At 35.9% G+C, this 17,653-nt stretch overlaps 1 protein-coding gene across 10 annotated transcripts in view; it reads left to right on the forward strand.

Moving 5' to 3' along the window:
* CAMK2D (calcium/calmodulin dependent protein kinase II delta) overlaps window positions 1–12,651 on the forward strand; it is a 306,210-nt gene extending 293,559 nt beyond the window's left edge. For 9 of the 10 annotated variants that reach the window (XM_081303165.1, XM_081303167.1, XM_081303164.1 and 6 more), the window contains 5 exons: window positions 474–549; window positions 5,348–5,442; window positions 7,429–7,657; window positions 9,235–9,330; window positions 10,528–12,651. In XM_081303165.1, coding sequence (XP_081159291.1) covers window positions 474–549; window positions 5,348–5,442; window positions 7,429–7,657; window positions 9,235–9,301 — 467 coding nt within the window. In that variant the 3' untranslated portion in view covers window positions 9,302–9,330; window positions 10,528–12,651. The remainder of the gene's footprint in view (window positions 1–473; window positions 550–5,347; window positions 5,443–7,428; window positions 7,658–9,234; window positions 9,331–10,527) is intronic. The other variant, XM_081303171.1, reaches the window with a different exon arrangement.
* The last annotated feature ends 5,002 nt before the right edge of the window (window positions 12,652–17,653 follow it).

Genomic DNA, 17,653 nt, shown 5'->3' on the forward strand with positions numbered 1-17,653 from the left:
TGGGATTATATGCCTAGGCCCAGTTCTACTATTAACTTTTTTAATGACATTATTGTTCATGATGAGTAGGAAAATAATCACAAATTCACTGAAATTGAAAAAGGTAGTAAAACTTAATTTGACCTTCCAGATGGCTATTATTTTCTAACAAAGGGAATGTAGTTGTGTGCCCCAAAGGTGAATGTGCCCAGGAATCATCTGAGAGTCCTGTTAAAAAGCAGACTCTGAATCTGTAGGTCTGGAGTGAGACCTGAGAATCTGTGTTTCTAACAGTCCCCAGAAGAGGTAGGAGCTGCTAGTCTGTGCACTTCAAGCAGCAAGACTGGAGAAAGGAACATTCATGCCGTCTTCCCTGAAGGGGGTATCATACGTGATAATGCTATTTAAGGGAAATAGCAATATTATTAGAGTAACATTTTGTATGGTTTTTGTCCTTTGTTCTCACCCATTGCTATATATGTCTTTGCCTTTAGCACGAAAGCAAGAGATTATCAAGGTCACTGAACAACTGATTGAAGCCATCAATAATGGGGACTTCGAAGCTTACACGTGAGTAGAGGCACATTTATTTTGCTTTCATACATATGGAAAATGTGCTTTCAGTGTGATTGCTTTCTTTAACATATCTGCACTCATATATATTTCATCCCAGATTTAATATGGCATCAACAATTTTATTTCTTATAAATGATGAAGGGCCCTCAAGAGAAAAATAAATGTATTTAGGATTTCAGAGAGAGATGACAAAACTTCCAAGGACTGGAGATTTCTTTGCAAATGCACAGATGTGTAATCATAAATGTATGAGTGAAGGGCATGCAGGCAGAGCAGTCCATCTGGGCACAGACACAAAAAACAGGAAAGCACAGAAAAGGTACATTTGGGGTTACGAAATCATTTTTCTTGCAGTTCTGCAAGGGGGCAGAGACAAAGAGATTAAATGGCTACATCAAGCAGCCTTCTCCCTTTTCAATCAGTGCAGCTCAGCTTTCTCAACCTGCATTTCTTCCATGTGTTTATCTCTTAAAAGAAATTTTGCTTGAAGAAAAGATTCTAATGCTTTATTTAAAGTTTCTAAATATGGTTTGTAGGTTATATGAAGGAAATCAGTTTAAGTACAAATAATGCATTCCATTTAAATGGGGCATGAAGGTTTATTGCACAATGTATGTGAGTTCATAAGTTAGCTATTTGGAATAAAAATCTGTCTAAGCCTCCTCCTTACTCAATATAGCAAAGTGAGTTTTCACTTGAGTCAAAGAGTTAAATGCAAAAAATGTGATTGTCTCTGATCTCTGGTTATAAAAATCTTTGCAAGCTTTTAATGGGGAAATAATCATAAATGAGAAGATAAACTTTTTAGTCTATTTAGTTAATTTATATATGTTAAAGAATCAAAAAGAATTCTGAGACAAACAATAAAATAAGAAAAATATAATAATAACGTTTTATAAAAATAATGTTTTATGTTGTGTGAATAAAATTGAAAAGCAGAAAAAATAATAAAGAACAAGAACAGACTATTGATACAAGAGGAAATACAAATGAAAAGTAAACTAACAAAAGCATGTTCATGTCCGCTAAATAAGAATGTGCAAACCTAATTGCAAAAGCATTTTCTGATTATCAGATCAGTAAGTATGCAGTCTCTCCTTACACCAGATAAGCACAAATATTGCAGGATGACAGTGACTTTCCTACACCATAGAATGGAACATAAATGGTTGCAAACATTCAGGCTGGTTGAATTAGCGGTGGAGGGCATTAGTTGTTATATACTAGAAAGTTTTCATAAAGGTTCACTTTAATCCTATAGTCCTACTTATAAGAATTTAACATGACATGGATTTAGGTTCTGGGAATTGAACCCAGGGCATTTTACTACTGAGCTATATTTCCAGCCTTTTTAATTTTTTATTTTGAGACAAGTTCTCACTAAATCTCTTAAGGTTTTCCTAAATTGCTGAGGCTGGCCTTGAACTTGTAATCCTCCTGCCTCAGCCTTCTGAGTTGTTGGAATTACAGGCATGTGTTTCCGCACCCAGCTTTTTTACATGAATTTTGAATCTAAAACATGGTAAAAGATTTATAAACACAGGTATACATTGAAGCATATTCATAATATTGAAAATTTGGGACAAGATAAAAGTATAACATTATGGTAACCATTACATAATCTTGAGTGCCATTAGTCCAATGGATGTTTATGTTTATGTAGAGTTTCTAGTGACGTGGCAAAATACTTTCGATGTTTTTGCTGAAAAGAAAAGTAGGATATAAAGGTGTATGTACATAATTATTCAAACATAAGAAAAAGTATTGAAAGTAGAATTAAATGTGTCAAATTACTCTTGTAAAAGAAAAATAAAGGGGCTGGAGTTGTGGCTCAGTGGTGAAGTGCTCGCCTAGCATGTGCAAGGCTTGGGTTCATCCTCAACACCACATAAAAATAAATAAATAAAATAAAGGTATTTTGTTCAACTACAACTAAAAAATAAATATTTTTTAAAAAAGAAAAAGAAAGAGGTTGTCTCTGAAAAATGAAATTATGGGTAGATCTTTTTTTCTGCTTCCTTTTTATTCTTTCCAAATTTCCAAAGGCAAGTATTGCCTTTTTTTCATTAGTGACAAATAGCTGTGTTATCTTTCCTTACTGTAACAAAATACCTGAGATAGTCCACTTAAAAAGAGGAAAACTTCATTTTGGCTCATGCTTTCAGAGGTATCAGTCCATGATCCATTGGTCATGGGGCACAAGCCCCTATTGTTTGGGGCTCATAGCAATACGGTATATCATGGCAAAAGCACATTTATCTTGTGGTGGCTGGGAAGCAAAAGTGAGGAAGAAGCAGTGCTGGAGTCTTAATATATTCTTCAAGACCACACCTCTAGTAGCCTAACTTCCTTCCACTAGGCCCCACCTCCTAAAGGTTCTACCACATTCCAGGAGTACCCTGGGATTGGAACTAAGCCTCAACACATGGGCCTAGGGGAGACGTTATATATTATAGCACTAGGCAAATATAAAATATGGAAGAGAGCAAATGTAAGAACTAAATTAAATCAGGTGCTGATTCTTATAAATTAAATGTTTGTGTATATACAAACACATGTGTATATATTTATATATATATATATATATATAAATATATATAAAAATTTATATATATATATATATATGCATATATAGATAGATAGATAGATAGATAGATAGATAAATCTCCAATTCTTTAACAAGACCAAATAAAATATATATACTTGGAATAAAAGAAACAGTTTTTTTTTTTAATGGAGTTTAGAAGAACACTTTTTGTCATCAGACACAGTCATTAAACAATTGTTTTTAACTCTCTGCCTTAGAACCTTTTCTTCTATTTTTTTTTTTTTTGCTATTATAACCTTGTTAGACTCATCTGATTTCTCCAAAAAATAATCATATTATTTTTAAAAATAACAACAATGCAAAAAAAAAAAAAAAACATTTTAGCAATAGCATTCCCCTGAGGAATGGTTTTTAAAAAATGTGCTTTGTCATTGTTTTTTATTCAGACACAGAGGATAATTGTAGCCAGGCAAAAGTAGAGTATTATCTGTATTTTCAGACCCTTTAAAGTGGGTATTAAAAGTAACACAGTGCCTAGGGATCACATTGGTTCACTAATTCCTTTGCTCATAGAGGCTTTGGGTCCCATTTTGTACTTTTAGGCCTAGAGATAATCTAAGAGCACTTCCATTTGGTAGATTTTGGATATATTGATAAAGCTCTGTCAACTGGTCCATAGAACACCTGCTCATAACACGTACACACACATCAAATGGCAGCTTTGTGAATCTTTTTTTTAATGCAGAAGAGATAGATGATTGATTGTTTGATGAGTGAAGAGAGAAAAAATAGATTAACAGATTTACAACTATATTAACTTTTTTGAAGGTTGTGTAAAAATATTCATCAAAATATAATGATTCCCAGATGATCTTAGAAATGATGTCAAGTAGTAAAAATTTTGGTTCACTGATATTGACAACCCAAACTCCTATTTATAGAGGGAAATAATAGCTTCTGGCAGAATAGATTCCTGTTACCATAGGAACACTATTCTTTTTTTTTTCTCCTCACATTTTTTATCGGTGCATAATAGCTGTTCATACTGATGGGACTTACATATTTCTACATGCACAGAATACACAATAAAACAACATAATTTGGCCAATTTCACTTCCCAGAATTTCCCCCAGGAACACTGTTGTTAATAGAAAGAGATTTTAAATATATGACGGGAGCTTAAAAGACACTTGCCCCACAGGCAACCTCAGACAGAGTTTATAAACTCAGCATCGCCCCTGACCTTTTTGCGACTTTCCTTACCGCACAGGGTAATTGCTGTGATCTCCTACCTTGCTGCACATTCTATGAAGAGTACTGCACTTTGAAGAACCATAGTTTGACTTATAAAAATTGTTTTTCTATTGAATATTTAAGACATTTGGGTAGGGATGTAGCTCAGGGGTAGAGTACCAAAAAAAAAAAAAAAAAAAAAAGAAAAAACTTAAATTTTGCTGGCCACAGTAGCACACACTTCTGCTACTCAGGAGGTTAAGGCAGGAGGATCTCAAGTTCAGGGCCAGCTTGGATAACTTAGCAAGACCTTGTCTCCAGATAAAATTTACAAAAATAAAAGAAGGTTTGAGGAGGTAGCTCAGTTGTATAGTACCCCTGGGTTTAACCCCCAGTTCTGGAAAAAAAATAAATTTTAATGAAAAAATACAGAAGAAATCTATTATGTGTATTTTAACCTCCTATTTATTTTCTTTTGAAAGTAAACTTTAAACTTAAACTCAGTTAAGTCTTGAGGACATGCCAAGAAGCATAGGATGTGATATCTTTAAGTCAATTATCATATAGATTTTTCATGTGAATATAGAAGGTGTGATTCATCAAAATATTGTTCCAAAATATTTCATTTTAGAACCAAAGCTGCTTTTATAGGGCTTGGTGTATGTCTTAGACTTGAACTATAAAATATGGAAAACATTTAAAGAACAATAAGAGTTAGAACAAATGGATAATTCACTTTGGAAACAAAGAAGTAGACATTCTTAAAAGGGAACACTTCTATTTAAATCAGTTAATTAGTTTGCCCCAATTATAGCTCTCTACAAAGTTTCTTTTTGAACTTTATTCATCAGCTCACCCTCCAAGGTCTATGCTAGAAATTTTATATTTTTAGTGGCTTTCAGAGGCTCTCTTCTTCTCTGATTGATACCTAAGAATGTTTTACACATAGAAGAACAAAACATATCAGCACATTTATCGATTGACTATTTTTATTATTTTTTTTTCCTACAGAAAAATCTGTGACCCGGGTCTTACTGCCTTTGAACCTGAAGCTTTGGGTAACTTAGTGGAAGGGATGGATTTTCACCGGTTCTACTTTGAAAATGGTACATTTACTCCAAATTCAACAATGTGCTTTTTCCAACTTCTCTTCGAATTTCTCCCAAATTTGCAAACTCTTTGTCTCTTTTCTGCAATAAGAAACGCTTTGTTCGGCATCATTTTACAAGCGTTTTGTGTTCGAAACTGAAAATAATGTTTATATATACATTCACACTGTATATATACACATAAGGAGAGAGAGACTGACAGACAAACTTAAAAGGTTTATTGTGTTTTGAAAAACATCTGCCTTTGGATAAAAGGCTTTGTGTGTGTGTGTGTGTGTGTGTATGGGTGTGGATGTGTGTGGATGGGTGGGTGGGTGGGTGGTGGTTGTGGTGGTGGTGGCGGTGGGGATACAACCAAGGGCAAGCCCTCTACCACTGAGCTACATCCCCAGCCCTGGATAAAAGATAATTTTGATGGAATGCACCCATTAAGTCCAAGGGAATGTATAATATAAACTGCATAATGTTATGAAGAAAAGTATTATTTCAAGGTTTTTAAAACTGTTTGTGTAAGAAAAATTTTAAAAACCACAGCACACAGAATATTCTACAGAGAAGAATTCTGTGAAGTATATTTGGTGCTTATTTTCAAAATTTTAGTGGTCTCAGATAAAACAGACACATTTCAGAGAAAATGACAGAAGTTTCTCCTATAGAAATCCCTCAGGCCATCAAAAAGTGAGTAAACCAGGAATTAATTCCCTTATTCTTCTTTCCCTTACTCCTAATGATACTAGAAGTTATATTTTCATGATGCCTGCAGTGAACTCATTGTTTTTGCAGTGAGATCTTGTTGATTTAAAAAGAAATTGTAGTAATGATTAGGATAATTAAGCTCACTTTCAGTAATCATAAACATTGATAAAAATGTTGGCCTTGATGTGGATTTTTAACATGTATTATGAATTGCTTTTACTTATATGCACCATGTATTTGCACACTAGGTGACAAGTTCACCTGATCAAAGCTTTAGTAAAAGTTCTCATATTCTCTAAGTTCTAGTGCTCTGATTGACAGCATATCATATTTCCTCTATCTGACTCTTAATCAACATCATCTCATCAGCAGTAAAAAGAATCCATTAACCCATTAATATTTTAACTTATTTCAGCGTGACACTGCTTTTTTATGTGACTATAGTATTTTGAGTAATATACATAGTATTTTCTGAGAATGAGAAGCAGTTTTCAGTTCAAACTGTTCTAGTGATCAAAGAGAAATACCATCAATAAGTAATGTGTACTAAGTCCTCATGTCTCTTGGTAACTGAGTAAGTAGAATAGGTAGTTACTATTAAGACACTAGAGATGGGAGCCTCATGAGCACTACTTAATCAAAAGAAAGATGGTTAGAACCTATTTGGCCAACACCAAATTGTAGATTTTCACTAAATAATCACAGGTAGGTTCTCATGGACTGGACTGCACTACATGGAGGAGTCACAGGGTGAGATGCAGAAACAAATTCACGCTGTGACCAGCCTTTCTTGGAGACAGTGGTCTCTGGGCTTGATATTTGCTGTTTTCTTGTCTGTGTTCATTACCAAAAACACACTCCACTACAAGCTATCCTGTGAACTACCCCAGCAGGTCATTCATTGAGATGACAGCTGCTGCTCAGAGCACCTGCGCCTGGCCTTCTCCACTTCTATTCCTATTATGTCTTCTGTTTCTAATCATTTCCCATTACAAATAAATACACTTTATAGCTTTTTCTCCCAATCAATCAAAATTTCTAAAATAGCATGCAAATGGTCTATAAAGGGTATCAAAGAAAAAACTGTTTCCCCTTTTGTTCTTTTCTCTTATCCTTTATACTTTAGACAGCACCCAGCATCAGATTAGTGCAAATAGCCAGATTAATTAATTAATTAAGGAGTTAATAAGTAGCATTTCATCTATTATTATCAACTGGAGTTATTACTGGTTTTGGTTCACTTTACATAGGCACTAATTGTTTTCTTATCATGTTGTTCTTTTTCAGCTTTGTCCAAAAGCAATAAACCAATCCACACTATTATCCTAAATCCTCATGTCCATCTGGTCGGGGACGATGCTGCCTGCATAGCATACATTAGGCTCACACAGTACATGGATGGCAGTGGAATGCCAAAGACAATGCAGTCAGAAGAGACCCGCGTGTGGCACCGCAGGGATGGAAAGTGGCAGAATGTTCATTTTCATCGCTCGGGGTCACCAACAGTACCCATCAAGTAAATATTTCCAGGCTGTCAGCTTCTTTGTTACTATACCTATGGTCAGCTCCTCTACTTATTCCACTGTTAATAACATGGCACATGTTATTTAATGCTAGTGGTTGATCACATTGGTGGAAATAAAGGCCTTCTTTGGAAGAGTCTACAATTCTCTGGGACAGTCAATCAGACAAGCCAATAAAACTTACCATAAAGCAGTACACCATAGTTTTTGACAGAAATTAGAAACTACACTGTCACTATCTACTGATTTATCGTATGGTTAAATCAGAAGGATTCATGTAATAAGGCAAAATATTTGTGACTTCATTTTCACAATTGGCCAAGGAAGGTGATGTATGTAGAAGGAAAGCATAAAAGCAGAGTTTGTAAGATGGCCAGTGAACTATAAGAAGCTTCACTTCCTAGATTACCCCCTGGGGCTCATTGACTGACATTAGAAAACTTATAAATCAGTTTTACCAAGCAAATATCAAGTATTGCAGTGCTTTCTCACCTCACTGCTCTACCTCAAATGTTGTATTTGGCTACCAGTCAATAATCATACAAATATTTATTGCACATCTCTGAGGTGTTTCACCTGTGCCAGGTACAATGTGAGATAAAGGCCTTTGCCCCTCAAGGAACATACATTCTAGTTCAGAAAGTAACTAACTGCAATAAATAAAAATTATTTATTTTATAAATAAATAAAATTCTGTAATCAAGTAATCAACTGAAGAGTAAAGTAGAATGAGGAACCCAAAAAGCACACTGCTGTTAACACTTTGCATATAAAATAGAATCTTAGACAAGGGTTAAATGACAAGTGTTATTGGAAACGTAGAAACATAAAAAGAAAGATCAAAGGGAAGATAGTCCTAACTAAGGGAGCATCATGAAAAAAAGTAATGTCAGGATTTGGGCTAATATGGTAGTCAGTTATGGGTGAGGAAGATTGGCTTCAACTGGAGTAAAGGACAGATGGAGGAAAAGAGTTTGCATGGGCCAAGTAGGACAAGATGATCAGTAAGGGAGCTTAGATGGAAGAGATATTTATTTAGTCCACTGCTGATCTCTTTCCAAATTCTCTCCCCACATCACCTGTTGGTAGTTGAGGGTGTGGAATGGGAAGTCAAGTCCATACAAACAGCCATTCAACTCCAGAGAATCCATCATGATTTCTTAGTTTGATGAATACCACAGTAGTTTTCAACGGCCTTCTCTAAAGCCTCAATAATTATAACATCACTGTTGGATTTAAAAAAGAAAAGCAGGGGGTGGGGGGGATCAACAAAGACAAAAAAAAATACCTTAAAAGCAATAGGTTGAAATTCCAAAAATGATAGTTATATCATCAAGAGAAAGGCACTAAAGGAATATGAAGATAATGAAGACAACTATTTTTGTGTTTGTGTGTTTTTTTTACCCCAAAGAGGTACAACACAAATTGCCAGTTAACATAGAAGGGATTACATTCGTGTGGTAGCAGGGGCTGGGTTTTTCTGCAATTCCCTGAAGTGTTGATGAGATAGAGCCTATTTAAGAAAACTTCCTTTTACGCCAGGTGGCTTAAATGGGGCTTCTCTTAATAGGCCACCATGTATTCCAAATGGGAAAGAAAACTTCTCAGGAGGCACCTCTTTGTGGCAAAACATCTAAGGCCTGAAAACCATTCACATATGGGTCTTGTAAGTAGCATCCTGCTCCGGGATACTTTGCAATTGGAGCTAATCTCAGAAAGGCTGCATGGCTGTTTTTCTTTCCTGGAGGATATTTGCTCTGCATTATATTCCATGAAACACATACAAGGTCTTTAAAAATCCATAGCAGTGTTGCATGAACTCTTATGTTTAACATCCACTTTAGAATATAACCCTTACTTTTAAAGGTAATACATGCTGAGAAGGACCTTTTTCCTGTAGTTGTTGGATTGTGTTATTTTAGAATCCTGGAGTTCTTAGACCAACAGTCAGTTATGTTGGAGTCAATTCAGACAACTCTCAATTATCCAGACTAATTCTTATTCACCTTTAGAATCCTTTGGTGATTTACTATTTTCTAGAAGTTGCAATTGCTGTAAGCAGTTGGCTGAGGTAAATATGTAAATTAGTTTGCTGTGCCTGACTGAGCATGATGGTACTTGATCCTCCTGAGAACAGGCCACAAGTGGAAATCAAGCTGAAATTTAAAAGGTACAAAGTAAGGTATTCCACAGGATAATTGAAAGTTGGCCATAATTAAATTCATGCCTATGTTGTTGTTTTTAAAAATGTGTTTCTGACGCTTGGATTAGGATCCAGATAACTGTGGTGCTGTGGTTAATATTTTCCCCACTCGAAAACTGGACCTTATAAGAACTTTTAAGAAATAGTGCTCTCAGTGGTTGCTTTAAAGAATGAAATAAAAATAATCATGTGGGGTTTTTTTTTCCATTCTAGTGGCTATATTCCTTGTTAAATGCATTTCAAAGTTTAATTTCCCAAGGAGTCTTAGAATAATGAAAACCTAAGGAAGAACTTGAACTTCCAATCTCTTTCAACCAAACAATAATATTAATTTATTAAATTTGTCTAGTAAATATGAATACTCAAAATACATATTTATATTTAATAATTTGATGTCTATGACCCTGTCTCTATTTCTAGCTTAGCTCTGTGTGAAAAAAAAAAAAAACAGATAATCCTGAGTCATTTTATATTCTTCCTGACTCTTTTTTAACATTGTGTATTTTAATCTTATAACGATTTTAAGCAAATATCTCTTATATGCAGTATTTTTAATCTGATCTTTAACTAAATTATAAAATTGTGGCTTAGGCACATCTGTGGCAAAGCAATTTGATGAAGCAACGTAACTTATGTCTTCTTCCATTTTTCTCCTTTCAGCTAATTATCAACGTGCCACTTCTGCATTCTTTGTTCTCAAAGCACCGGATGGTAACCCTGGGCCGTCCTCTCCTCCTCTTCATGCATGTTTCCGAGTGCATGAAGTTGTGAAGGTCCTACATGTTATGCATACGTGATGCATCATCTATCATATATTCCTTCCTGTACATTGTTTACACTTCAACGATGGGGATGTTCCATGCAAACTGAAATTACTGTTGGCAACCAATAGGGGGAGGTCAGACAAAAAAAAAAAAAAATCCCAGGATATTCCAAGTACAACTATTCATCTAGTTTCTCTGTTTATGCCAAGATTTAATGTAACAGACTTAAAAAATTATTGTTCTCTGAATGATAGTTTGTAAGAGAAATGTAAATTTTTTAGAACTCTGTTTTGGCTTGTTTGTTTTTTTAAAAAGGCAAATATATATATATATCTATATCTATAAATATATATATACTTTCAGTTTCTGGGTGTGATCCTGGTTGAAATGGGTGATTTTTCACTGAAAGCTTTGCTGTTAAACAATTAAAGTGGGTTGATATGTGGGCAAAAAAAAAAAATCACATATGCATGTAGAAGCAAGAATCAGTTGGTTAACTGCCATCTAAAGCCATGATGTATTTAGTCAAAGTGTAAACTGGAAAAATTCACATCACGTATGAGTTTGATCATTTTAGAACATACACTGTTCTAGTGGATTTGCTGAATTGATTTTTGTTTTCCTTTCTCAAATCTGTCCTCTGTTCTCTTCATTTTATCCCATTTCTTTGTTACTTTTGTATGCTTCCTTTTTTATTATTCTTTTGTTCTTTCATTCTTTTTCCTTCTTTTCTCTTGTGGATAGCAGTGTGTCAGAATAAAAGTGAAATTTGCAGAACGATGGTAAAATAAAAACTGAGGTATTTTGGAGGGAGCTAAACCAGCACTTTTGGTCATCTTCTGGGCCCACAGAACTTAAAAAATAATTGAATAAAAATAAAGTTTAAATAAAGCTTAAGCTCTAGTTTGGACTTGAGTATCCCAACTATGTGGGAGGTATTGGAATTGTTGAAACTTAGACACCAAGTAAGTCCCTGTAAACTACAGTGCACCCTACTAATTGGGATGGATGCCAGGAAAATAGCAAGCTGAGAGTGGATTAGGTTTTTGTGCAAAAGCACTTGTTTTGTGCAAAAGCACTCATTTCCACCTTGTGAAAGTGTAGGGCCCCCTCCTGCCTCACCATTAGCTAGCGTTCTAAAGTTAGAGAGCTTAGAGATGTTTCCACTCTCATAAGCATTTTGAACTTGATCTTTGCAACTTGTGCTTTTTTAGCTTTTCTCTTGATTCAGAATATCATTCTCCCCCTCCAAGGAGTTAGGATTTTCCAGTTTAAAATAAAAAGCAAAGGGAAATGTCCCGGTTTTCTTTGTGCTTCTCATTTCTCCTTTGTTGATTCAATTCCTGTGAGGTTTTTTCTCTTCCCTGAAATACTTTCTAGTGCATGGAATCTCCATCAGCGTTATTTTAACCATAGTTACAGTCCTCAGAAGCCTATTTTTTAAAGCAGAAGGAAAACAAAAAAAAAACAACCCTCCCTCTTTTCTCTCATTTCACCTTTCTGTGTTGATTACTAATAACCTTAGATATTGTTGCTAGTGGACGTATGGTAGATGGGTTGAAGCTTTTCTGATAATTATTACACAATTTAAAACAACATATATTTAAAATAAATATATACATTAAATGTATTGAGCCATGTTAACCTGCCAATGAGATCTGTGAAAAAATAATGGCCTCATTTTTCCCTTTTTAATTTCTTTTACCTTTTTTGTGAAGCGGCTCTACGTGGCATACATGTATTTAAAAAAAAAAAGTAGGTGTAGATTGTTTGTTTTTTTACACTTTTAACTTAGCATGTGGTGTTGAAGTATTACCGTAGATCAAGTTTGTCTTCCGCACTAAGATGTGAGGAAATTATGATTTGTTCTCTCCACCACAATTGAATTACACATTTATTATCTTCTATCATTTTGAAACACTGCAGTTTACCATGGGACACTGTATATATTTCTTGCCATAATGGTAAATGACTGATTGATATATTTAAGAGTTAATAAATTTGTGATTTCTGCTGACAATGTGTCCATCTTTCTTTCTTGAGGGACTGTCTTTATGTATGCGTGGTGTTGGCCAGTGTCAAAGGCGGGCGTGTCCTACTATGGTATTCGTTTAGTACATCACACCTTGCACTCGGTGATAATGGCAAGTTAATTTTCTCTGTGCACAAAACAATGGTCTTTCCAGGGAAATTTTGCTGAGAAAATAGTGAACAGCTAAGGATCCTAAAAGCTTCTAGACCTGTGCCCTCTGATTCATCCTTTCACCCAGATGCTAAGAGATTCCTTTGCTCCCTCAAATCTGGCTAAAGACCACTGGCATCATCTCCAGTACACAGGCAAGCACCCCAGCCTCTGCTGCTTAGCACCTTGAACATGAGTAGACAGAAGAACTCAACTTATTTCTAATTGATGTTAGAAAAAACACAACAGGGCTGGGGATGTGGCTCAGGTGGTAGCGCGTTCGCCTGGCATGCGTGCGGTCCGGGTTCGATCCTCAGCACCACATATAAACAGGGATGTTGTGTCCGCCAAAAACTAAAAAATAAATGTCAAAAAATTCTCTCTCTCTCTCTCTAAAAAAAGAAAAAAGAAAAAAGAAAAAACACCACACACACATTTCTCTCACATCTATTTGTGTTTCTTACCTAGAATATTGTCCCCTGCGTGATAAACATGATTCTTCCTCATTCCTTAGAGATCTGTTGGGAGTGTCATCTCCTTCAGCAGATCTCCAGTAGCGCTCTGGGCTTGCTTTCTCTTTTACATAGCAGCTTGTGTTTACCGCTCCTGCTAACCACGTTGTTTCTAAAATATACTTTGATTTGTATCTCTTGTGCTGGAGTATAATGTCTGCATGGACAAGAACTGTGTATCACACTCCAGGGCAAGGAAGGAATGTTATTAATAGTCACTGAACTAAGGCCACGCCACAATGGGACCCCAGAACCACAATGGAACTCTTATCAGATAGGCCTAGATTTAATGTTGGACTCTGTCACGACTGTCTTGATACTCTGAGCAATTGTTTCCCTCTGAAGAAACTTTCATTTCCATATTCATAAAATGAATATACTACTAATTTGATAAACATACTAACTTAATAAGGATATTCTGAGCATTAGAAAGAATGGGTACAGGGTACCTAGAATGCAATGTGGTAGGAATTAAACGGTAGCAGTTTATAACTGTTCTGATTACTAATATGACTATTCCTACTGTTATTGTTATCCCCTACTCAGGAGGAGTCACGTCTCTTGCTTTGCTATGGGCTACTCTTTTATTTAAGTGTACAGCTATTTGGTAATCATATAGTCATATTCAAATGTCTCTGCAGGAAGATGAGAGAGAACAAGGTAACCACCCAGCTGAAGGCAAAAAGATGAAATGGAGAAAATCAATATATTCTAGGAAAGCATTTGAAGAATTTAAATTTACTGAAATTTGGCATATGTAAATAAAAGAATTATATATAATGTAAGGGGTGAACTTAGAAGATACAAATTTTGAATGATTTCATTAAATAAAATTCTACTACTTTAATGAACAGTTCATGTTTTTGTGGTCTCCTTTGTCATATGGTAAAAAGTGAGAGTATTTAGAAAGATTGTCATGAGATCAGTGTAGCTGGCCATGTGTCCATGACCTGAACAGTAAGCCGTCCTAATCCACCATGGCCTGGAACAATAGCACCAAGTATTTACAGCATTCCTGGTTTTTACTCAGACAAGACTAGTCCTCCAAAGTGAGCAAGAATATTTTACACCAGGAACAGTTGCATTTTAAGGGCTTCTGCTGCTTTAGAACAAAAGTCAAAAATTTTTGATTTGTCAGTAAAAAAGTTTTTTTATATTTAAAAAGAAAATGAGTTGCCATTGGGTGTAGTAGCGCACACCTGTAATCCCAGCTATTCAGGAAGCTGAGATAGGAGGAGGATTGTGTGTTGAGGCCGATCTACGTAATTTAGCAAGACCCTGTCTCAAAATAAAAAATGAAAAGGGCTGAAGATATGGATCATTAGTAAAGCACCTCTGGGTTTAATGCCCAGGACCACAAAAATAAATATATAATATATAAATACATAAATAATTAAGTACAAGTTGTCAACATTCTTAAATTGGATTTTTTTAATATTTATTTTTTAGTTGTAGTTGGACACAATACCTTTATTTTATTTATTTTTATGTGGTGCCGAGGATCAAACCCAGGGCCTCACACATGCCAGGCGAGTGTCCTACCACTGAGCCACAACGCCAGCCCCTCAATTGGATACTTTACATAAGCCATGATTTCTGGCTTAATTTGAAAAGCTACAATACTACCGCACACTCCCAGAGCTCACTACAGCAATAGCCAGAAAAAAACTGACACCTCTTTTAGGAGTAGCAGATACTCACTCACTGCCCCCTCAACACACACACACACACACACACACACACACACACACACACACACAAGAAGAAAAAAAAACCTGCCATCTTCTTTTTAAGTCTCTGCATCTAAAATACCTGGGATTGTTTTGACTTTATTTTATCCAGAAAATTGAGGTCCACAAAAAATAGACCCAAAGCACAAATCTTTTCTAAGATGCTATTTATTTTCTGTAATTACTATTAATTATTTATTACTGAGGTGATTATTTATTAAAGGAAGATTGGCTGATATTTTACTATAAAATGAGTTTCTTTCGTCCTACTCGCCAAGTCTTGCCTAGCCAAGAACTGTTGGACAATTTTTATGGCTGGATTTATATTCTGGCACTCCAGAATAAATTGTGAAATATTTATACAAATCCTAGCAATTTTCTATCTGCAGCCAAGTGTTTAGAAAGTCTTCTGGGGATACATACAGGCCATTAGGTCTGACTCAACTGCCAACACTGAGTCTGGGCTTAATCTCAGCTCTTTACAAGGCTATTAGGACCCCACTTCCTTTCTCCTTGGACTTTCTCCCTTGCTTGGAAACCCATAACCATGATTTTTATCCACTTGTCTGCCTGGGCCATGCTCATACTCCTATGGCTGCATACAACTGGAAGAAAGCACATAATCATGCTGACAGGTGGCTGTGTAAATTCATGGCCATAAGTCCTTAAGGCTTCCCAGAACTCATGTTGCCTTCTTCTACTCTCTATTTCAGACTTTATTTACTTTCCTTCTACCTCCAGCACTTCTGCCCCATCCTGACTCAGGGAAGGACCTTTCTTCCTACTTCTCTGCAAAAATATGAAGCAATATACATCTCTGTCTATACACCCTGCCCTCTTCCCTGTTCCTGTGGATAAATAAGTCATGCACCTGGCAGAGACCAACATCTCTGTACACCAGTTCCCTGCCTCCTCCCTGCTACTCACGGGTATGGCATTTCTCCCCAGCTCACCTCATCATTACAAGTCATTTCCTCTATCCTACCTACCCCCACCAATGCTCCATTTCTTTCCTGTATAGCCAGACTTACCTGTATTTGCTCTCTGCAGTTTCCTCCCATTCTCTCCTAAACCCTTTCTAATTCCCCACTCCACAAAAAGTTTTCCTCAAAGACCCCAGTGACCAGCATGTTGTTAAATCTAAGGATCAATTTTTAGCCTTCACTCAACTTGATGGATCAGCAGCATTTGACCATAGTTCACTATCTCAGTCTTGAAACACATGCTGCTTTTGTCTTCTAGACAAGTCATTTGCCTGATGTTTCTTCCACATTTCTAGATGTTCCTTCCTAGTCTCTGTAGCTCGGTAGTCCTTTTTCTTCAACCTCCTTTGAAATTTTGGAACTCTTCTTTTTTCTATCTTCCCTCACTCCCAGGATAATTGCATCTAATCTCAATGACTTTAGTTATATTAGTGATTCTCAAACACATCTCCATCCTAAATCAGTCCTCTAAATTCCACACATCTAAACCCCACTGCCTACTTGAAATCTACACTCTAGATCTAATACGCATCTCAAATTTAACATGTCCAAAACTGAACTTCTGCTAATCTGTGCCCAACATGCCTCCCATGATAGTCCTCTCTGTATCTCAAGAATTGGCAATTTTTATTATTTTTTTTGAATTTTGAGATAGGGGTTGACTAGATTGCTGGCCTTGAAATTGTGATCCTCCTACCTCAGCCTCCCAAGTTGCTACCATGTCCATCTTGATTTAATTCTTGAGTTTTCTTTTTCTATTTGAAATCCCATCACCTTCAAAATATAACCAGAAGGTGAGCGCCTCTCCTCTGGGCCAAATCACCATCACATTTTCTGGAGTACCAGAATTTTCCCCTTACTGGTTTCTGCTTTAGTTTCTCTTCTATTCAAGGCAGCAGCCAAAAGGCCTTGTTAAAATAATAAGTCAAAGAATGTAACTTCTCTGCTCAAAAACGTCCAGTGGTTTCCACTATTGCTCAAAATAAAAGCCAAAAGTAGGTCCTTTGGCCTGTGCGGCCCTGCCAGACATGCCTTCTCGTGGCCTTTCTTGTCCCACTCTCCTGTGAACATCCCAGGAATTCCTGTCTCTGGGTCTTTGCATTTTCAATTTACTGAGCCTGAAATACTCTTTGTTAGAGATCCAAGTAACCAGCCCTTCATCTTCTTATTTCTATAAAAAATAAAGTCACCTTCCTGGGAAAGCTTTTGCTGATGATTGATCCTGAGATTTTAAACTCTCTCCCCGACTGGACATTTCATACTCTCTTGATTTTTTTTCTCCTTAGCACATACTATTTAACATATTGTTTTCCTGATTTTACATTATCTATTCATTTTCTCTTCCAGTAAAATATATGTGAGGGCAGGAAATTTTGTCTCTTATTACTGATAAACATATCCCAGTCCTTAGGAGTATCTGGAATATTGTAGGTGTTTAATAAATATTTGTGGTTGAATGGATAAATGAATTCACTGTTCTGCTTGGGAAAGCTGAAGCTTCCAGCACATACATGACTTGCCTCAAAGTAATCTTAAGGTTGTAAATTGTTTATATTATAATGACTTGAAAAAAGGAATTGGGATAAAAAAAAAAAAGAGAGAAACTATTGTGGCT

The sequence above is a fragment of the Spermophilus citellus genome, assembly GCF_964194105.1.
Source record: "Spermophilus citellus genome assembly, chromosome: 8".
Lineage (NCBI taxonomy): Eukaryota > Metazoa > Chordata > Mammalia > Rodentia > Sciuridae > Spermophilus > Spermophilus citellus.